The following is an 18220-nucleotide window of genomic DNA, read 5'->3' on the forward strand; positions in this document are numbered from 1 at the left end:
AATGGCAGACTTAGAAATACCACTGGTCCAAGAAAAACCTCACAAGGTTCTACAAGAAGTGTGCAGCCCTGCACCTGGGGTAGAATAAACCCACAATCAGCACAGATGGGAAGACCAGCCCTGCCAAAAAAGACCTGAGATTTAGTTATAACGGGTGTGAAGACCGAAAAGCCTGAAAAGGTGCACTCTTACTGTGAATACGGCAAACTGCATCCTAAGCTATATTTTAAGAGGGCCACAGCTGGCCTACAATGACTCCTGTGTGGAGTGTTGAAGGATGAGGGCTTTTTTAGTTTAGAAAGGAGGAGACTAAGGAGGAATGTAGTCGGCTGCCAGCTAAAATTTGAGAAGGAGCTGCAAAGATGACAGAATCTAACAAATGCTTCTCAGCAGTACTGGATGATACAGCATGGAGAAATAGCCAGAGAGCAGCTTGGAAATTCAGATTGCACATTAAAAAAAAAAAAAGCTTCTCTTAGCAGAGAAGGGCAGTGTGACTCACAGATAGGTTACCCAGAGAGGTTATAAATCTCCATCTCAGGAGGTTTCCAAGACTTGGCAAAGCCATCATTGACATAATCCAGCAGTGGTGACAGTTCTGCTCTGAGCAGGAGGTTGGGATCAGATGACCTCCAAAGGTCCTATACAACCAGCATTGTTATAAAATACCATCATTTCTTCTTACACTTTCTCCAAAACCAAAGAATATAGCTACAGAAATAATGAAGTGATGCTGAATGTTCTCCTAGATTCTCAAATCCACACATTCATTTTCCTGAATAATGAGACTAGTAGTGGGGTGAAGGTTTTGTTTGCTTTTAAGAATGATTACTTTCCTTTCCCCTCTCCCTTACAGACAAAAAACTCCAAGCCAAACAAGAAACAAGAGGTAGTAAAAAACCAGAAACCTGCTCTTGCTATAGGCAGTGTACAGATACTTACAACCAACCTATAAAATCCAAAGCCTTGAGTGACCTCATTTTGGCAGATCTATGAGGCTTTGTGAGCTATATATTAATCTGTGATGATTGTTTGCATTACATACAGTCTCTCAAGAGTCTGAAACACCCTTCTATTCTTTAAGCTGTTTATGGAAAAAGCTATAAAATTGTACATGAGTTTAAAATTTACTTTTTCAAAAGCAGATTTGAAGATTTTTATTTGGGTGGAGAAGGCAAAGGGGAGAAGAAGAGGAAAGTAAGCCTTGCTAAAGCTTTTCTGGAGCACAAACCATTTCCTCCCTGCTGTATAAATAATGGAATGCCTGTGGAATGCAATAACCAGATGTCCCTTAGTCTCTGCTTCTGATTAGGTGTCTTGCTCTTGTGCGGAGCTTGTTGGTCCCATCCGCACATCCACCTCTCTTCTTCCAACAGCTCAGTTGTTATAGAACTGACCTGACTCCTGGCTCTGTTTTATTCTCCTGGTAAACCTACAGTCTATAAAAAGGCCCAGGAAAGAAGAGCAGACCTGCGAGGCACGTTCTAAGAAACATCTAGCTCTGTGCCAAAGTTAGGCAATATCTATAACTCCCTTAAGACAGGATCACAAGACATACTCCAAAAGACACAAAGTTCTGGGCATAGGCAGTAGCTCGCTTCAGTAGCTACTTCTGTTACCAGCACACAGATAGTTAGTTGGTCTCCTCAAAGACAGAGTACCACCTCCCTTCTTTAGGGGTTATGGAAGAAAATGAGAAAGAAAATATCTAAACATACAATTTCCATAAACACTTAAGACCAATGTTGGGCTGGACTGAATTGCCAGCTGCCATCCGTTCTCTGTTCTCTGGTGGCTCCCATCAATCCTATACATTAGCATCTTGTGAAACGAGGACAAGAATGTCATCTCTAAGCCACTGTGCACTCAGTCATCTGTAACCTACTGGACTCCTAGCTGGTTTTAATTCATCCAGCTCCTGGCCTCACAGGAGCAGGGAGATGATGCTCACTTAGGTACTGAGATTTTATGGGAGGCACCAACCAAGCCTTTTAGCCTACCCTCATTTTTCATGAGGGTGTTGTGAGATGCTGGACTGCTTGGAGTTACACTAATTAACCCATCTATGGCACCAGAATATGTCAAATTGTTCATCCTAATATCATCCAGACACAGTCTTCTTAGGCACTCATCGCCATCTGTTTGTTAGTTGCAGCCAAAATTATAAGATTGCTGCCTTCTGGAAGAGGGGATCACAGAATATGTCCAGGTTTTTCTCTCCAAAGTAAAATATCTTCTTCAGAGACAAAAATATCAAGATAATCCTCCTCCTAATCTGCACCTGCATTCTGAGAGCTTAAGCAGTGACTCAGCGAGTCTAGGGTTTACAGCTGGTTTCTAGGTTTATAGAGGCTCGACATGCTCATCTGCACCTGGCAGCAGAGTCCTTTGCTGTAATGAAATATAGAAGCAAGGAACAAACTCCTACAAATAGATGCTGCAAAAGATACACTGCCTGCCTTAGTGGATTTTTTTAACTATCCCAAATAATAAATGTTTGGCACATACAGATACAACAGATACATTCAGGAGAAACACCAGATCCTTGTCTCACCTAATTGCCACCCAAGCAGCAAATGTTTGTAAGCAGAAGTTTCCAGAGGTTTGGCAAGGGATTTGCAGCCTGGTTCTGAAAGCAGATGTTGTGCATGCACACATACTGATGTAAGCAAAGACCAAGTGTGTGGGCAGGAGTTTCACCTGGGTGATGGGGCTATTCTGGACATTTTCTCCCAGTTTCCAAGAAGCCTCACACTCACCAGCAACTGCCCATCCTCAATAGCAGGGAAGAAAGGCCCAGAAAGGCTGACCTTACACATCTTTGACAGCATGCTCGCAGCTGCTTTTGAGACAGTCATTTTCCTAAGGGATCTGTTGAAGATAATTAATTTACTGACCCTTCAGCATTTTTTCCTAGTGGAATTATATGGCTGCATAGTGCATAACAGGCTTGCTTCACTTAAAGGTTTGAATGCATCCCAGACAAATGAAGGGCCAAGTCCATTCCTTGAAGGAGAGGTCTAGGTAGCAACAGGGACAGACAAAATTTCAACTCCATTTCACAGCAATAAAATCCTCCTCTAGGAACAAACCATTAGCAGCCTTCACCAAGTAAAAAAAACAACCCAAACCAACCCAAACATCAGAAGCAGACCCAGTGGAACTGCAAGTTTGCAGCAATTAAGAGAGATTTTTCTTACATAAACTGCGTAAATGTAGAGCTGTTTCCACACATGCTGTAGAGAAATTAGACTCTTCAGATGACCTTTTCCAGCAAGAACAGATGAGCTCATAAATCCGTACTGTTTTACTAGAAGTCATAACAAAACACACCCAGAAGGCAATAACCAACATCCATATCAGATTTGTTTTGGCAGCAGCCCCTAGCATAAGCATTTATCACTTCGTAATAAACTCCCACCTATTTAGACCACTGTACACAATAAAGATTGGGGTGGCTGAACAACTTCCACAAAGCTGCAAGACTTGTGCTGTCTTCATCAGTCATCCCTGAGAAATTACCATACAAAACAGGTACACAGGATATCACTCTGACCTCAACTCACCTGGGCTCAAATGCCAGCTGCTATTTTTAACAGATGATCCTGTAGCTTACTGTTTCTTGAAACAGCCTTTACACTTGGCCAGAAAAGTTTGGGAGGGGAGCCAGTAAGAGAGAACCAGAGCAAGGTAATCTTTCCTTCAAATTATCATTTTTTTCAAATGCTGTAGATTTGCCTTTTGGCAATAGCTATGCAAAACAATCCACAGTCTAAGTATCATCTTCTTTTTTTTTCAAATTGAAGGGGATGTAAAATGATGTTAACCAAATCTTCAGACAACAGCTGAAGAAAAAGGAATTAATCTCTATTCTCACATCCCAGCACTCTTTTGAGAGCTGCTAACGCACCTGTGGTAAGTGTAATAGCCAGTTCATCTATACCACCTCTTTCTGCCTAAATCAGGTGGCATCTTTCCCCCAAGCTTTCCTGTCCTAGCCTTCTCCTTGTTACTCCAAAGAACAGAGGGCACTTCTACACCAACTTACCACAGTATTCCAATATTTCAGACCTACTTGCACAACACTTCTAGTATTTCACAATATGAAGAAAAAAAGTATTCTTGAAAGGTAGGCAAAATAATTACATTCTTGACAATTAATGAAGAGGAGGTTGAACAGCTATCTGGCTTTGTATTGCTGCTACACACAATAGCTAAGAACTAATAGATGGTTTGTGGGGTTGGAGAAAGCAGAAGAAAGACCAAAAAGAGTAAGTTTTTTTTCATCTCTTCTAGATAAATTCTTCAAATACTTGGATGTAAATGGTACTTTCTTCTACTTCTGCAAAGTAGAAGAGGGAAGAACCTCTAATTTACAGTCCACAGCTAACAAATTTAAGTAATGGAGCCCTCCAAGGCATGTCTTCTACTAATGATGAAAAGACCAATTACAGTTTTTGCATCAATAGCTTATACGAACAGATTAGTTCCATCAACAGATGAGTTCTCACACCACAAAAGTGTAGGATGTATAAATACCAACCCAAAATAACTAGACATACTCAGTGAGGCACAGAAAGCACAGACACAGGTGGTCTAAGTTTTAGAGGGAACATATATGTGCAGAATTTACTAATTCAGGTATTTTAACAACTAGGTCCCACTACCCAAAAGTTCCAAGAAGATAGTATTTGTTTTTCCTACAGATGCCACCTAGCCTGCAGAAAATACAAGTAAGAGAGCACTAAATATGAATCAGGTAAGGAATTTTTTCAGTTCATCTGTGAAGTAGCAGCTGTTGATGTACACAAACGCAGGACAGATTCCAGCTGCTCAGGATTAAGAGGGTAAAAACCTGCCAGTCACACTGACCTACTATCCTCCATTAGCAGGGTTGATGGGAAAAATAAACACATCATTCAGCAGCTTTCCTTCACAGATCAAATCTTTGGTGTAACTTAATAAATGTTGCCTGGTCAAATTTGGAATCTTCTCAGCAGTTTAAGGACAGATAGTTTGAGACCTTTGAATATCACATTGCTTGAACAGATGACAGAGCATACACATAAAACTGAGATCTTTAAATAAATAACGATGCTAATAAATCAGCCAGGCAAAACCCAGCTGGTTGACCCAGGTAAGTCTCCCTGAGCTTCCTGCTTCCTTGGCTTTGTCACAACTTTGGCCTGAAGGAAAATGCAACAGAACCATAATGCAAGACTTAAAACACAGCTTTCAGATTTTAAGCACTCAGGTGGAGCAAACAGAATGCATCAAGTACAAGTTCCGTCTAGCAGCAGTGAAACACTGAGCCATACGAACCTCCGAACACACAGTAGCAACTCCTACTCACTGCTCACAAGGTTTCAATCACAACTGTGCAAACATGACATGAGAACACACAAGGCATTCCATCAAATTTTGAGCATGGCAAAACATTTCTTTACTTAACCCAAAGTGCACCCTACTTGAGAAATAAAGCTTACGAAACTCAGTGGATTCCCTGGTGGAAGTCCAGGAAGTGACTCCTCACCCTCAATAAAATTACCCACGTCAGATTCCCTCGCCCTGCTAATTTCTTCTTCAGAGGGGAGCCTGCCTCCAGAGCCAGCCACACACCACGTGGAAAGGGATGTTAATATACTGAGAATGCTTCTCACAGCAATGGCAATTCCACATTTCACAAGAGGACTGACGTCACAGCAACATGGTTCCCCTAAGATTTAATGGTGTTTCATAACCAAAAAAAAAATGAAAGATGGTGGAAGACGGTGGGAAGAAGGGGTTCAGATCTAGGGCAAGTCCACAGGGAGCAGAAAAGGGAAAAGGGCACACAACTCCTTAGGCCATCAGGTACAACCTGCCTGCTTCACCTTTCAGGCACCACTTTGCACAGCTCACCTACATTTTGTCTCCTTACTATTTGTCTAGAGTATGGGCCTCCCCAATCACCCAGGTGGCAACTCCCATGTCTCCTTTCCCTTCTGAGAACCCCAGCAGCCTCTTCCTAGGTAAGGCTTGTGCTGCTTCCCTTCCTCTCCCCCGTGCCTGGCCTGCACCAGTGCAAACTGAGGCACTCACATCAGCTTCCACCCCTCAGACAAGATTCTTGACCACCACCAGCTAAATCTCACTTCAGGAAGTGCCCTGCCTCCAAGTCGCTTCTCTACCCCACAGCCTGAGCAGTCAAAAAACAAATCATAGCCACTTCTACGTGGTTGATTTACACATCTAAGGAGCAAGCCACTTCTCATATCATACACCTCACCTTCCTAAACCCAAAATCCTTCCCTCTACTGTCCTCATGCTACTGTGAGGCTCCCTCCCCGAGAGCCACTGGGGCAGCTACACGACAGCATCTTCCATTAAAAGGGCAAACTACCCTTATAGGCAGACCACAAATAACAGAACCTACACTGCCAGCATAGACTGGTTATTGCAAAGGGCTGGAGGAGCAATGTCCATGCAAAATACCTTCTGCTGGCTCTACTACCACAAACATAGGTGGAAATAGTCTAAGGAGCCTATGGCAGCTACTGAACCCACATTGATAGGGGTTGCTCTCATTTGATAAAAAGCGTACTTGCACACATATCACTCTGCTGCCTCCTCCATGTGTGAGACAAGCAAGCTGTAAGAGAGGCCAGGATTAACAGTCCGTTAGCAGCAGTGCCGCAAAGACAATCATCATTTGCCAGTGATAATGCAGCACCTAGCTACAGCCACAGAAAGCACTCAACTGCTCAAGGTGTTTCAGTTTCTTCTTAAACAGATGGAAAGATTTGTAGACGGCTTGTCAAAGTCAGTTTTCAAGTTCCTGTACCCTTACTTAGAAAATGTGAACCCACCAGATAGTTTTTTTGGTTTCTAAACAGTTAACTAGAAACATTCCTTCAGCCAGGAAAGGTCAGTTGTTTGTTCCACTGTAGCTGTGCCAATAATTTTGCTTTTTACTAGTTCCATGGCAAGGTGCCAAACAGGAACGCTAGTCTGTCACAGTTCTGCTGACATCTAATTTTTTACTTCTCAAATTCCCTCTCCTTCCACCTTTTTTGCCAAGATAAGCTTAACAGATAGGAGTCTTAACTCCTTGTTGTCTTAAACATAAGCATCAGAACTTCAGATCATAAAAGCAAGATCAAAAGGGGGATTCCTTATGACATGGCTACCTCCAATATACTGATGGATAACACACCTAGTGTCTAGGAGCCAGAAGGGAAGACCTGGATAGGACCCAGGAGCTGTCACCCATACTCAGTGCTGCCCTGATGTCCACAGCAGAGCCAGATGGTGCCATGATCCCATTAGCTCTCACTCACTAAGCAAACTTGGAAGGCAACTTGGGTGCTGCAGGAAGCAACACTGGCAAAACCACAGTTTCCAGTTCCTAGTTAATTTTTAAAGGTGATTGGCAGGTCAAATCACCAAGTTACATGAATTTTAAAAGCTTTTGTCCCTTGAGCCAAGTTACCATCTCTAACTTTCCACACTTAAGCCGACCACCTATAAACTGGGATGCAGTTGCCCCGTTGGGAAGTTTCATTCATTTGTAGGCACTTCAATCCTGACTTCTGCAAAGAATGGTATCAGTCTTATCTAGTTGGAAGAGTCTTCCTTGGCAGATAAGTGTGCTCTTACCTGCTTACATCTCTCCCACCTTCACCATCAAGTGGTTCAGTTCCTCCTCAGTTGCTGTTCTGTGAGATTAAAGCAGTTGCTTTTCATCCTGATGCACTTTAGATAATCAGGATCCACCTGATGCAGGACTCAGCTGACAACTTTCAAATGGCTAAATAATCTGAGATGTCTGAACTCCCCCTGTATTTAAGGAGGATGTTACTTCAGAAGGATACTCATATGCATCTACCTCTCATCACTAACTACCATCAGTGATCAAGGGCCCAAATGATTATCTTAGACTAGACTCTAAACACTTTGGTAGGTAAAGCTAATTGAAGTGAATCCTATACATCCACTCTGACCTACTGGTATCCCACTATTAACTTCTGACCCCACTGGTCAAATTGAACCAAATGATTTCCCAGTAGTAGCTGGGTTCCCCTACGTTTTGTGAAGACAGGCACAATGGAGATCCAGTACCTGAAAGAGCTCAATCCTAATAATTCTTTACTCTGTCAGCTGAATCCTTCAAACAGATGTGGTAATGCAGTATAACCTGAGAGAAAGACTATTATAGAGATGAGAGGAAGAAGTTCTACTACATAAAAAGTTGCAGTGAACTGGAGAGGTCAGCCATCCCTGCTGAATGCCACTTGCTTGCCCATCACCTGCATTCCCCCTCATGTATGCCTAGACTTCAGCAGGGAAGAATCAGTGTACATGTCTAGTATGTTCTTCCAAGCCTTCTGAGATAACAGGGTGCTGCTTAAGAAAGTATGCCAACAACATGAAAAGAAGAATTAGTTGTAAAACTGACCCAGGTACTGTGACCCAAGAAGCAGCAGAACATGCACACACTTCAACATACTGCTCCCTGAACACTTGCTACAGATGGATCCCTTAGCAAGCGAAATACAGATCTGACCTAGCATAGACCTTTCATCTATTTTTGCCTGAAGCAAGTTTTCTGACACTCTTTTGTAAAAGCTAAATGAGGTGGGAAGGATGAAGGAAATATCACAAAGCAAAACCATGTCCCTCCCAAATAAACTCAGTACCAAAGCTGAGCAAAGCATCTGCACCTACTGCTACTGTGAGCAAGTACTGGGGACAGAAACATAACTGATTCTGCAAAAAAAACCCATCAACTCAAATGCACTCAGCAATAGAGCATAAAACTTAATTAAAACAACACTCTGAGGGCTTTTATTCAGGTCATTACAAATGCATGAAGTTTTATTTGGGTGGGAACACATTTTTATCAGATTTTTCCCAGCAGAAGCAAAGCAGAAAGGCATGTCCTGCTCTTCAGTTTGTCCCTGGGTTCACCAGTGATGACATACAGACAACAGTGTTTTAATGGCAGCTCTCACCCAATGAGCTTTTCCTTCCCGTAATGAACTCAGATTCACAGCAGCCTGACAGCTCCATTTTATGTAGGAACTGAGAGAGACAAAGTAATTTATCCACATCATGCAGCAGCACAAAATTGGCTCCTTCTAGCCCAGCGACCTATGCAGCAAATCACTCTTGCTTTTGCACAGCATCCTGTCACAGAACCAAAGAATCACGAAATCTTAACAGTTGGAAGGGACTTCGAAAGACCATCCAGTCCAATCCCCCTTCCAGAGCCGGGCCACCTAGAGTAGGTCACACGGGAACTCATCCAGGTGGGTTTTGAATGTGTTCAGAGAAGGAGATTCCACAATCCATCTGGGCAGCCCCTTCCAGTGCTCCCTCACCCTCACAGTGAAGAAGTTTCTCCTGGCTCCCTTTCTTGATTTCCTACCAACCGGGATGCTCTGAGTCTGAGCTTGGAAAAAGTGAACCTTGAATATAGACCAACTATCTTGGGCTCCTTTCCCTTCTACTACCCTGTCCCACAGAATATGCCCTTCAAAAGGGAATCACCTACTACTATAACCCTCCTTTTCTTTTTGAGGCAGTCTTAAGTCATGATGGTGACTGACTCACCCTGGGCGACTCCTCAAGTGGACCTACATCCTCAAATTTGCCTGGCCCTCAACTTCCAAAGCCCTATATCTGTTGTGCAATGGCAACTGGGGAGGCATGGGAGGCCGGGAAAGGATTTGCCTGCCTCCCCAAGAAGGGACCTGTATCCACTCCCTTTCATCTCTTAGATCCCTTCTGTTAATACAGCTAAGAAGACAGTAAGAGATCCTGTCCCAGAGCCTGCTGTCACTAAGGAGCAAAACACTATTGCAGACACTGTGGTGTAGGTGCTTTCCAGCCCAGGCCCTGCAAAATGCTAAGTCAACAGTGGATAAAGACACTTCTTGCCTCAGGGGCTCAAGGCCTACATTGTTGTTTACATCAGTAGTGTTTCCTGGCAACTTCACCCTTCTTCCTCATTACCTTTGGGCTAGAAAAGTCTAATTTTTTGGCTAGTCAACCAGAAAAGTAGGTTACTAGTGAAAAAGAAAAAAAAGCCAAAATGAAACACACAATTCCCCACCCCAGATCACCTTATGGATTGCAGGAATCCCATGCTGCTGCAAGGTGGTCATTGCTTATGTGCATACACCATCCCCTGCTAAATGCCAAGGTTCTTCCACTGAGTATGCGTGTTATGGCACAAATTGAAGAATGTGAAAAGAATAACAGAACAAGTAAAAATACATTAAACTTTGATTAAACAAATTTGGATCAAAATGCTTCAAAACAGTAACGCAGGCCTGCAATCAAGAGAAAAGGCCCACTGGTATACCAAATAAGGAATCACAACAAAGTTGTCTTGGCAGAACTTGCATGAAATCTCCAGAGGCAAGAATATATATTAGTCAGTGCTCACTTCAGCCTCAAAAGACAACATCCCAGTTCCCTGTACCACCACTTCAGAGGGCAAAGCACTCAAATCCTAACACTAAGGGATGAATGTTCTGTTAAAGCAGAGTTTTACCCTGAGATAGGCCAACCTGAAATTCCTTTGGCATATGTTACACAAACAAGATGCTACAAGACATTTGCATGGGAGAATTAATTTGTTTTGAATTCACCATCTTCTGCCAACACAGGATTGCACAAGATGGGGATAAGGGTGAGTAGACAAAAGGGCTCAAGTTCTTAAAGCTTCTCCAGGGAAGTACTTGAGTTGGGGACCTACTTTTTGCCGACCCAACATCAACGCGCTCATACCTTTTTAATGGTTTTTATCTTAATAGATGAAACAAGTATTTCCAGGAGAGAACCAGGCTGGTGCCAAGTGAAAGCAAGCTCCTCGATAGGATTAAATATAGCTTGGACCAGGCAGCTCACCCTACAACTCACATCTTAAATGCAAGCAACTCTGGACAACTCCTGCCTTTCTGCCAAACTAGATGTTATTAATTATACATTTCTTTGTTCCCAGAAGACTTCAATTTACAGATCATATTTTTACTTCCTCTTACTGAGAAGGACAAACTAGAATTTACATTTTCCTTTCTCTCACAAGCAGTCATGCATTTTCCCCTCATTGTTTAAATAAAGCTGTTTCAACCACCAAGAACCTCGTGCCTTATGATTTCAGAGGCAGCCTAATGGCTCTAAAATAGCTCTAAAGACAGAAGGTGAAGGACATTCTTGAGAGGGGACATGTTTTTATGAATTTCAATAGAAAAATATCAAGCTACTCATGATTCCTCTACAACTTTAGAAATCAAAAGCATAAAAGAATGATGCAGGCTGGCACATAAACATATTAATATTCTGGTACATTCCTCTAGTTTTGTATTTCCCTATCCACTCCTTCCCTCCCCTTTAATATAGCAAATTTGCTCCCAGTTAAACAGAACTTTTCTAGCCTAAAGTAAGACTAGAAAAACTCTTTAGGTAGATGCTTTACTGACAATGGTACTAATCTCTCCAGTCTCCTGGTTTCCAGATAGATTACCTGTTCTTCAACACCAACATTTCCCTTGGCCCTTACATCTTCTGTTTCAAGAGGCTTTTTAGACAAAAAGCCAGAGGAAAACCAGAGCCCATGTTCCAGCTCTGTCTGCTAAGCAGAGACAAAGAGGAAGCTGTTCCATTACCAGCTCCAGAACACAAAATGGGAAAAAGTGAGACGAACAGTTAGAAGAGGAATCTCTGCTCAAAAAAAAAAAAAAAAACCACCATAGAATGTTATCAAGGAATTAAAAGAAACTGAGTATGTTGCAACTCAGCAGATCTGGGGTAAAGAGCATTTAAACCTAGTTGATGTCAGAATAGATAGTGAGAAAAACATGGTTCTCTCTAACAAGCCCAATACTTGAGTTGCAATTCTACAAATCTAAGGACCTTCAGTAGCTTGGATTTCTTAGTGGTCTTGCAAAACACTTTTGAAACAGCGTGACTGAATGACTTCAGAGGTAGAAACGGACAAAGGAATTAAAAATTGCATTTTCAGGACACAATCTGCTGACAACTCCAGGACAGAGGGCAAAGTTCACTAATTTCTGTGCCTGATGTTACAAACCTTAAAATCATCTGATTTTTTTGTACTGCAGAGTATGTATTTCTACTACTGAATTTTCCAAGCATAACCTGAAATCCTACTCTTGCTGTGTCTTACATAGCTGTTTATAGTAACAGAAGTACAAGATCATACTCAAAGCAGGATTTGGTGGATTTTTTTCATTGCATATATTACTAACACAATAAAAACAATTCCTTGATCTTATTTTGCTACTAACTTCCTCTCTATAGCTCACTACTGGTTTATCTCTAGCACATGCCACAGGCCCCACAAGCAGGGTTTGCTTTCAGAGTAGTTACAGATACTATGCTTACTGAGCTTTGAAGCAGAGTTTACCTCTCTGCCACATTGCTTCTAATCTGAAGTATTAAGCCTAATAACCCCTACACATCCTGAGACAATGGGTCCAAAACAACGCTGTGCAATTTAAAGGATGAACATGGTCACATATTATCTTGCCTGCTACACTCCAACACAATTCCTGCTTCATCAGCTTTCAAAGTGATAAAGTTTGCATTCGTGCCACCCCTTCCTATGCCCTGAGCTGAGGACGTAGTCATTCTCTTCTCTCCCTTTCTCTTACCCTGTGGGTTTACTTTCTGCCTTCTGGCACTCTACACTTAACACTGCTTTTCTCATCCTTCAACCCCTTCCTATTTTTCACAAAGTCCTGCTGTAACTCTCAGGTATTTCCCACGTGCTACCTCATCACTCACTCCTCCCTTGAACACCATCACATCCCGGCTACTACTCTGCCACAGATGCCACCCCACACATCCTTCCAGCCAAGCAACTATAGGCAACTCTTCATCTACTTCTGCCTTTTCCCTGCCTCAAGAGAAAAATAGAAGTAGAACCCAGGAACTGTCTCCCAAAAAAAGCTTCAGGCACCAATAAATCTCATTACAGACCATTAACAAGCAGAAACCCTGCACAAACCACCACACACTCAACTCAAAGCTACTTTTTCCCAGAAGTGAGAGGCTGCCTGACATCTCTCAGGCTTTCCTGCTCTCCTAAGGCCAGAAGATCATACCTTCATTCCACGCCTCATCCTTCCCTGCCTTGGACACACACACCTATCAATAATCAAGTAGTAGTTGGGGCAAGGGAGGGAAGGTCCTGTTGACAGTCCAGAAAGCTAAGCTCAGTTTCTCCCCCAATCAACACACCTTACGGCCACATTTAGCACATTCCTGCTTAATCTAATCAGCACCAAACCCTGCAGGTTTCCCCAAGTATCTTCCACTCCAGACTCCTTCCCAGCAGCTTCCAGTTACAGCCATTTAGGTGCTGAGCATTTTGGTTTAAGAAGAAAAAGCAGAGGTGCAAAGTCTACACTGAATTTTCAAATAATTGCAGGTACTGACATGAAAGAACACTGCTCTGCAAGGCCATTGATAATGAGAAGAAAACAGAACTAGTCTATTGCTATTGATTGTTTGTGTCTGCTGTAGCTGCTCCTGGACTGAAGAATGTGTGCAGCTGTGTCTATGAAGAAACACATTTTTGCCATCGATTCACACAGCTGACATGCAACTCAAGACATTGACCAGTGTCAGCCAAGTGTCTATGCTTGACATTATTAATAGCAGGAAAGCAATGCAATCAGTATGTGCTTTCCAACTACCAGCACAAGCTTGTAAGGCAGAAAGTTCTCACCTGCCTGGCCACCCTCCGAGCTTCCCAGTAAGGCTTAGAGTCTTCTACAGCTTTTCCAATCTTCTTTACCAGTTCATCCAGTTTTACTGTTGCTTCGACAAGCACAGCACGGAACTTCTGGCGTGCATCCTTCAGAACGTTGCAGAAAGGAAAGAAAGGACAAATAGAGATTAGAGCTTTAAAAATTATTTCCACCTGTTTGCTGCTACCTTCAGGTTGCTTTTTAGATTCACAGACACATTCAAAATAGTTACTGGCATCTGGACAAAGCAGAATTACTCAGCAGAGGTAATATCAGGAACCCAGAACTATATCTGAAAGCTGGCATCCTGCACACCAAATCTGTCTTTCAGAGGCTGCTTTTATATAAAGCCTGCAATAGCTTGTGCTAGATGTCAACTCTGGCAGGGTTTCTCACAGGGGAATAGTTTGCAATTACTTGCTCAGTGAGGAGGTAAACAACAGCATAACAAGTTCTGAGAGGGAGCTCAATGGCAAAGACATCTCACCTAGACAACACAAGAATGGGGCTAGCAGGCAGGCCAAATCCCCATAGCAGGCTGGCAAATCAGCTAGCATCAGCATTTGCTAAACCTCAGCATGTCACACCCCTAGGACTGTTCTCCTCAGAGACACCATTTCACAATGCAAACAAGGATGGACAGGATCTGCTTTCTGCAGGAAGAACCAGACGCTTGACACATGCTATACTTTCAAGTGTGCTCCTCTTTCCTTTAACAAGCACACTCTACTGACTTTGATAGCTGCTTCCAGGTGCTGGTGGCAAGACCTCCTGCCATAAAAACGGCTACGGTTTCCACCAATGGGTAAGGACACTTACTTCCTGTTAGATTGTTGTTATTTACTACATTTAAGTGAATTCCAGATATTTCCAAACTGGATGAGTCATTCTCTTTACATAATTAACTGAAAATATTTTCTCTGCTCCACTGAAATTTCCACTCCTTTAAGCAAAGCGATTCCTATTTTGATCTCAGCATCTCACAGACTCTATAAATCGATGGAATTATTGCAAAGAGATGAAAATTCAGGCTGGGACCTGGCCAAGGATTTAAGGACTCAAAGAGGAAGGGCCATGTGAGCTCTCAACAAGCTTTGCAACTCTAATTAGAGAGTAGCATTTACTCAGACTGCTAGAGTGACATGTTGATTATCAGGAAGCAGCTGGCTTGAAGAAGTGCGCTAATTCAGGAGATTTGTCATTGTCAAGAATTTCTAGAATGCAAAACTGTTTATTCATGGGAAGAATTAAAATACATTGGAACTTACCACTATGCCCTCAGAAGTGGGAAAAAATGCAATACATTGATTTTTACAGAAAAAGCAACGTGCTTCAATAAAAAGCTTCTTTACCTTCTTTTTAGTGTGACCTCAATTCTTACTCATCATTGGTAGCATTTTAGCCCAATGCAAATAGCTTTAGATTCATGAGGTACACCAGTTTATTCTAAGGAAGTATTCAAATGGGTAACAAGGTCAAAAATGGAGAATTAAATGTACATGAACATATTATTTTATTAACTCCAATCCAGTCAATAATCTCATTTCTTCCTGAAAGCCTGAAATGTATCATTCAATCAGTAAGTACTGAGCCTATGACTTTCTCAGTGAGAGAAGTTTGAGTATTTCCAATTAAAAGTACCAGATGCTATATGGTTCACTGCTCAAAAGGAGTTTCACAAGTAACTGAAATAAGACTGCAATGACTGTATTGCATTTAAAACATTAATATTGAAGTATATTTAACCAAAAAAAAAATCTTACAAGCGTAAGAAGGTTTGGTTTTTGCTTTCTTTGAAAAGTGGCATATTAAGATACTAGTTGTAGAAAGCAAATATTTAGGAAAAGCATAAATGTATTCACCTTCATTTAAAAAGCCCTGTGCAGTCATTCACCAAAAACTCAGTTCCCATGTTTGTAGGACAAGCCCTTGGAACAAAGAAAACAATACTACCAAGTCTGTGCTTAGAGACCTACTCCAAATTTACTCATGTAATAATTACACACACTTATCCAACAGGAAGGAGACCAGTATCCACCTGGAGTTCAAAAAAAGGAAAAAAGAAATCAAAAAACTCACCAAGGACAGAGCAGTCACACTAAAAGCAACTTCTGCACCCATTAATCTCCCACTAACTCAGATGAAGCAAATACAAATTACTAAACTGTTACTAATTCTGTAACTGGCACCCGAGGCACAGCTCTTGCAAATGGTTATGCACATGTTTATCCATGAGCACAGCTCCACTTCACACAGCTTCACACAGTAGTAGTTACAGAGAACAGGGAGCTTCAGCTGAAGAGTATACTTGTGTGTACTTCCAGTTTAACATCTCCCCCAACAGCAGATGCCTGCTTCTATTTCAAGGTTTTATTTGGGTCCAACCATCCTCATGTTTTCCAGGGAAGAACAATAATGAAAACCAAACACCTCAGAATTTTATATCCATGTCATCCATGACTCTACTGATTTCAAATGACATTTATTCTCAGGCTCCTGACTATCAAGAACACAAGCCTTCAGGAACACAAGCCTTCAGGCTCTGCCACCTTCTGCATGAGAAAATAAGCAGATGCTCATACTCTGCTGCAAACAGTCCCCCAGTCAAAGGTTTCCAGCCATCCCTTTCAGACACAGCAGCAAGATGCTAAGATCTCCGACGTGGTATAATGCCAAACCCATGCCCTGTCCTACACCACATGCACCACTTTTACTCCTCATTAGCCCCAACTATGCTACAAAAGCAAACAATCCCATACTGTATCTAAACCACATGTGCTCCTGCAGAAACCAATTCAAATCGACCCAGCTCTCACGGTCTCAGCGACCACAGCTCCTGCCTGGGAACTGTAGCCACATCTCCTGTGAGCAGGGGCACAGCTCGGTCCTGGAGGCATGCAGCCACACTCAGAGGATCAGCTCAGTGTGTCAGCCCTGCCACGGCTGGCAGAGCATCTGTAAAAGTCATCGCCCCTGGGACAATGCAAAATACCCCTGGGGAAGTTTAAGAAAGAATTACAGGTGCAGCAGCTATTTTTACTCTCTGTGTGAAGCACAGAGGTCAGAACACCAAGGCAATTGCATCAGAAGCACTGGGCTTGGTGTACTTGCTACTTACATGACTTGAAAAGGGTTCATGGGAAGGATGGGCCTGCAGTCAAGGCAATGAATTGGGAAACAATTTAATTCCCTGCTCTGTGACCAGTCCTATGCTACTGTCGGCGAGATACTCTGACCCACGTGTGAAGTGGTTCAAAGCTATAAATCCTCTTAACAGTGTTTCCTGCAAGAAAACTCACATCAGAAACTCAAGAGGCTCCAGAACGCCACAGCAGTGCAGTTCATCCATGGTCCCCAGCATGACAGAAGCCTTACACCTGTGTTAGGAAGATAATCACACCACCTTCAGCTTGCTTATCAAATCTGGTGGCATGATGTACCTCTCAACAAGCGCTACTATTTCACTGCCAAATTCTTGCTTCATTCAGACCTTCACTTAGCACACACGGATAACAGAGAAAGGAAAAGACAATAATTGCTCGTGGCAACTCGCTGCCGTGCGCAAAACCAAGGCACTGCAACAGATGCTGTGCAACTTTTCTAGTACAGCTCTCAACTCCCAGTTTCTGTATTTCAGCTTGCCCAGCATTAACACTAGTTATTGATAAAAGCAAGTATGCAGCCTGAGGTACAAACCCTTTGAGTCACACTTGCAATTTCTGGGGGTTTTGTTTGAAAAAAAAAAAAACCCACAAAAAACCACGGGCTTGTTTTTCTCATCACTGCACTGAAAACACACACAGACCAGATGAACTGTAACACAAGCAATACATCTGACAAAAGACATCTCAAACACCCACACAGCATTCAAAAGTGCATTTTCCTCTCAGTTTTCTGTGACCATTTTTAAGAACACCTTGTTACTGATTTTGCAAAGAGAAAGGTGAGCTTGAAAGAGGACTGATTAACATTTCCAATCTTTTCTTCCTCCCACTTGGCTTATTGAGATGATGATAAATCTTTTTAAAGCTGGACAAAAGCTGATTAAGGCACTTTACCCTCAATGCATGTCACAAGATTAAAAAAAAAGTACCAGTCAAAACTTGTCACTTAAGTTACAGTCTTAATAAGAAGATTCTCACTACCTAGGCGTTTGTCATAGAGATGCTCTAGCAGGCATAGCACTTAATGTATCACGTGAGCAGCTGCACTTCAGTTTTCAACATCTTGTTCTACAGCTGCAAGAGCTCCACTCTCACTAACTTACTTTCTGGAAATCCTTAGCACATTTCCCCCAAAAGATTTCACAAGCACAGTTTTAGGAAGCATGCCAGACTTCTACCTCATATATGGTTTTACTGAAATAGTTCCTTATTAAAAGCAGACTTTGTTTCCAGTAACTTGCTGTTGGGCAGCTATGTGCTACTGCACCAAACGAGGGATCACACTGACAGGCC

General features: G+C 42.3%; 1 protein-coding gene across 1 annotated transcript in view; it reads right to left on the reverse strand.

Annotated features, from left to right (window-relative positions):
- Positions 1-18220, reverse strand: part of SH3BP5 (SH3 domain binding protein 5) — a 52452-nt gene that overhangs the window by 25848 nt on the left and 8384 nt on the right. Inside the window, exon 3 of the mRNA XM_061996884.1 lies at positions 13742-13870. Within this exon, the coding sequence (XP_061852868.1) occupies positions 13742-13870 (129 nt within the window). The remainder of the gene's footprint in view (positions 1-13741; positions 13871-18220) is intronic.

The sequence above is a fragment of the Colius striatus genome, chromosome 5, assembly GCF_028858725.1.
Source record: "Colius striatus isolate bColStr4 chromosome 5, bColStr4.1.hap1, whole genome shotgun sequence".
NCBI classification, from domain to species: Eukaryota; Metazoa; Chordata; class Aves; order Coliiformes; family Coliidae; genus Colius; species Colius striatus.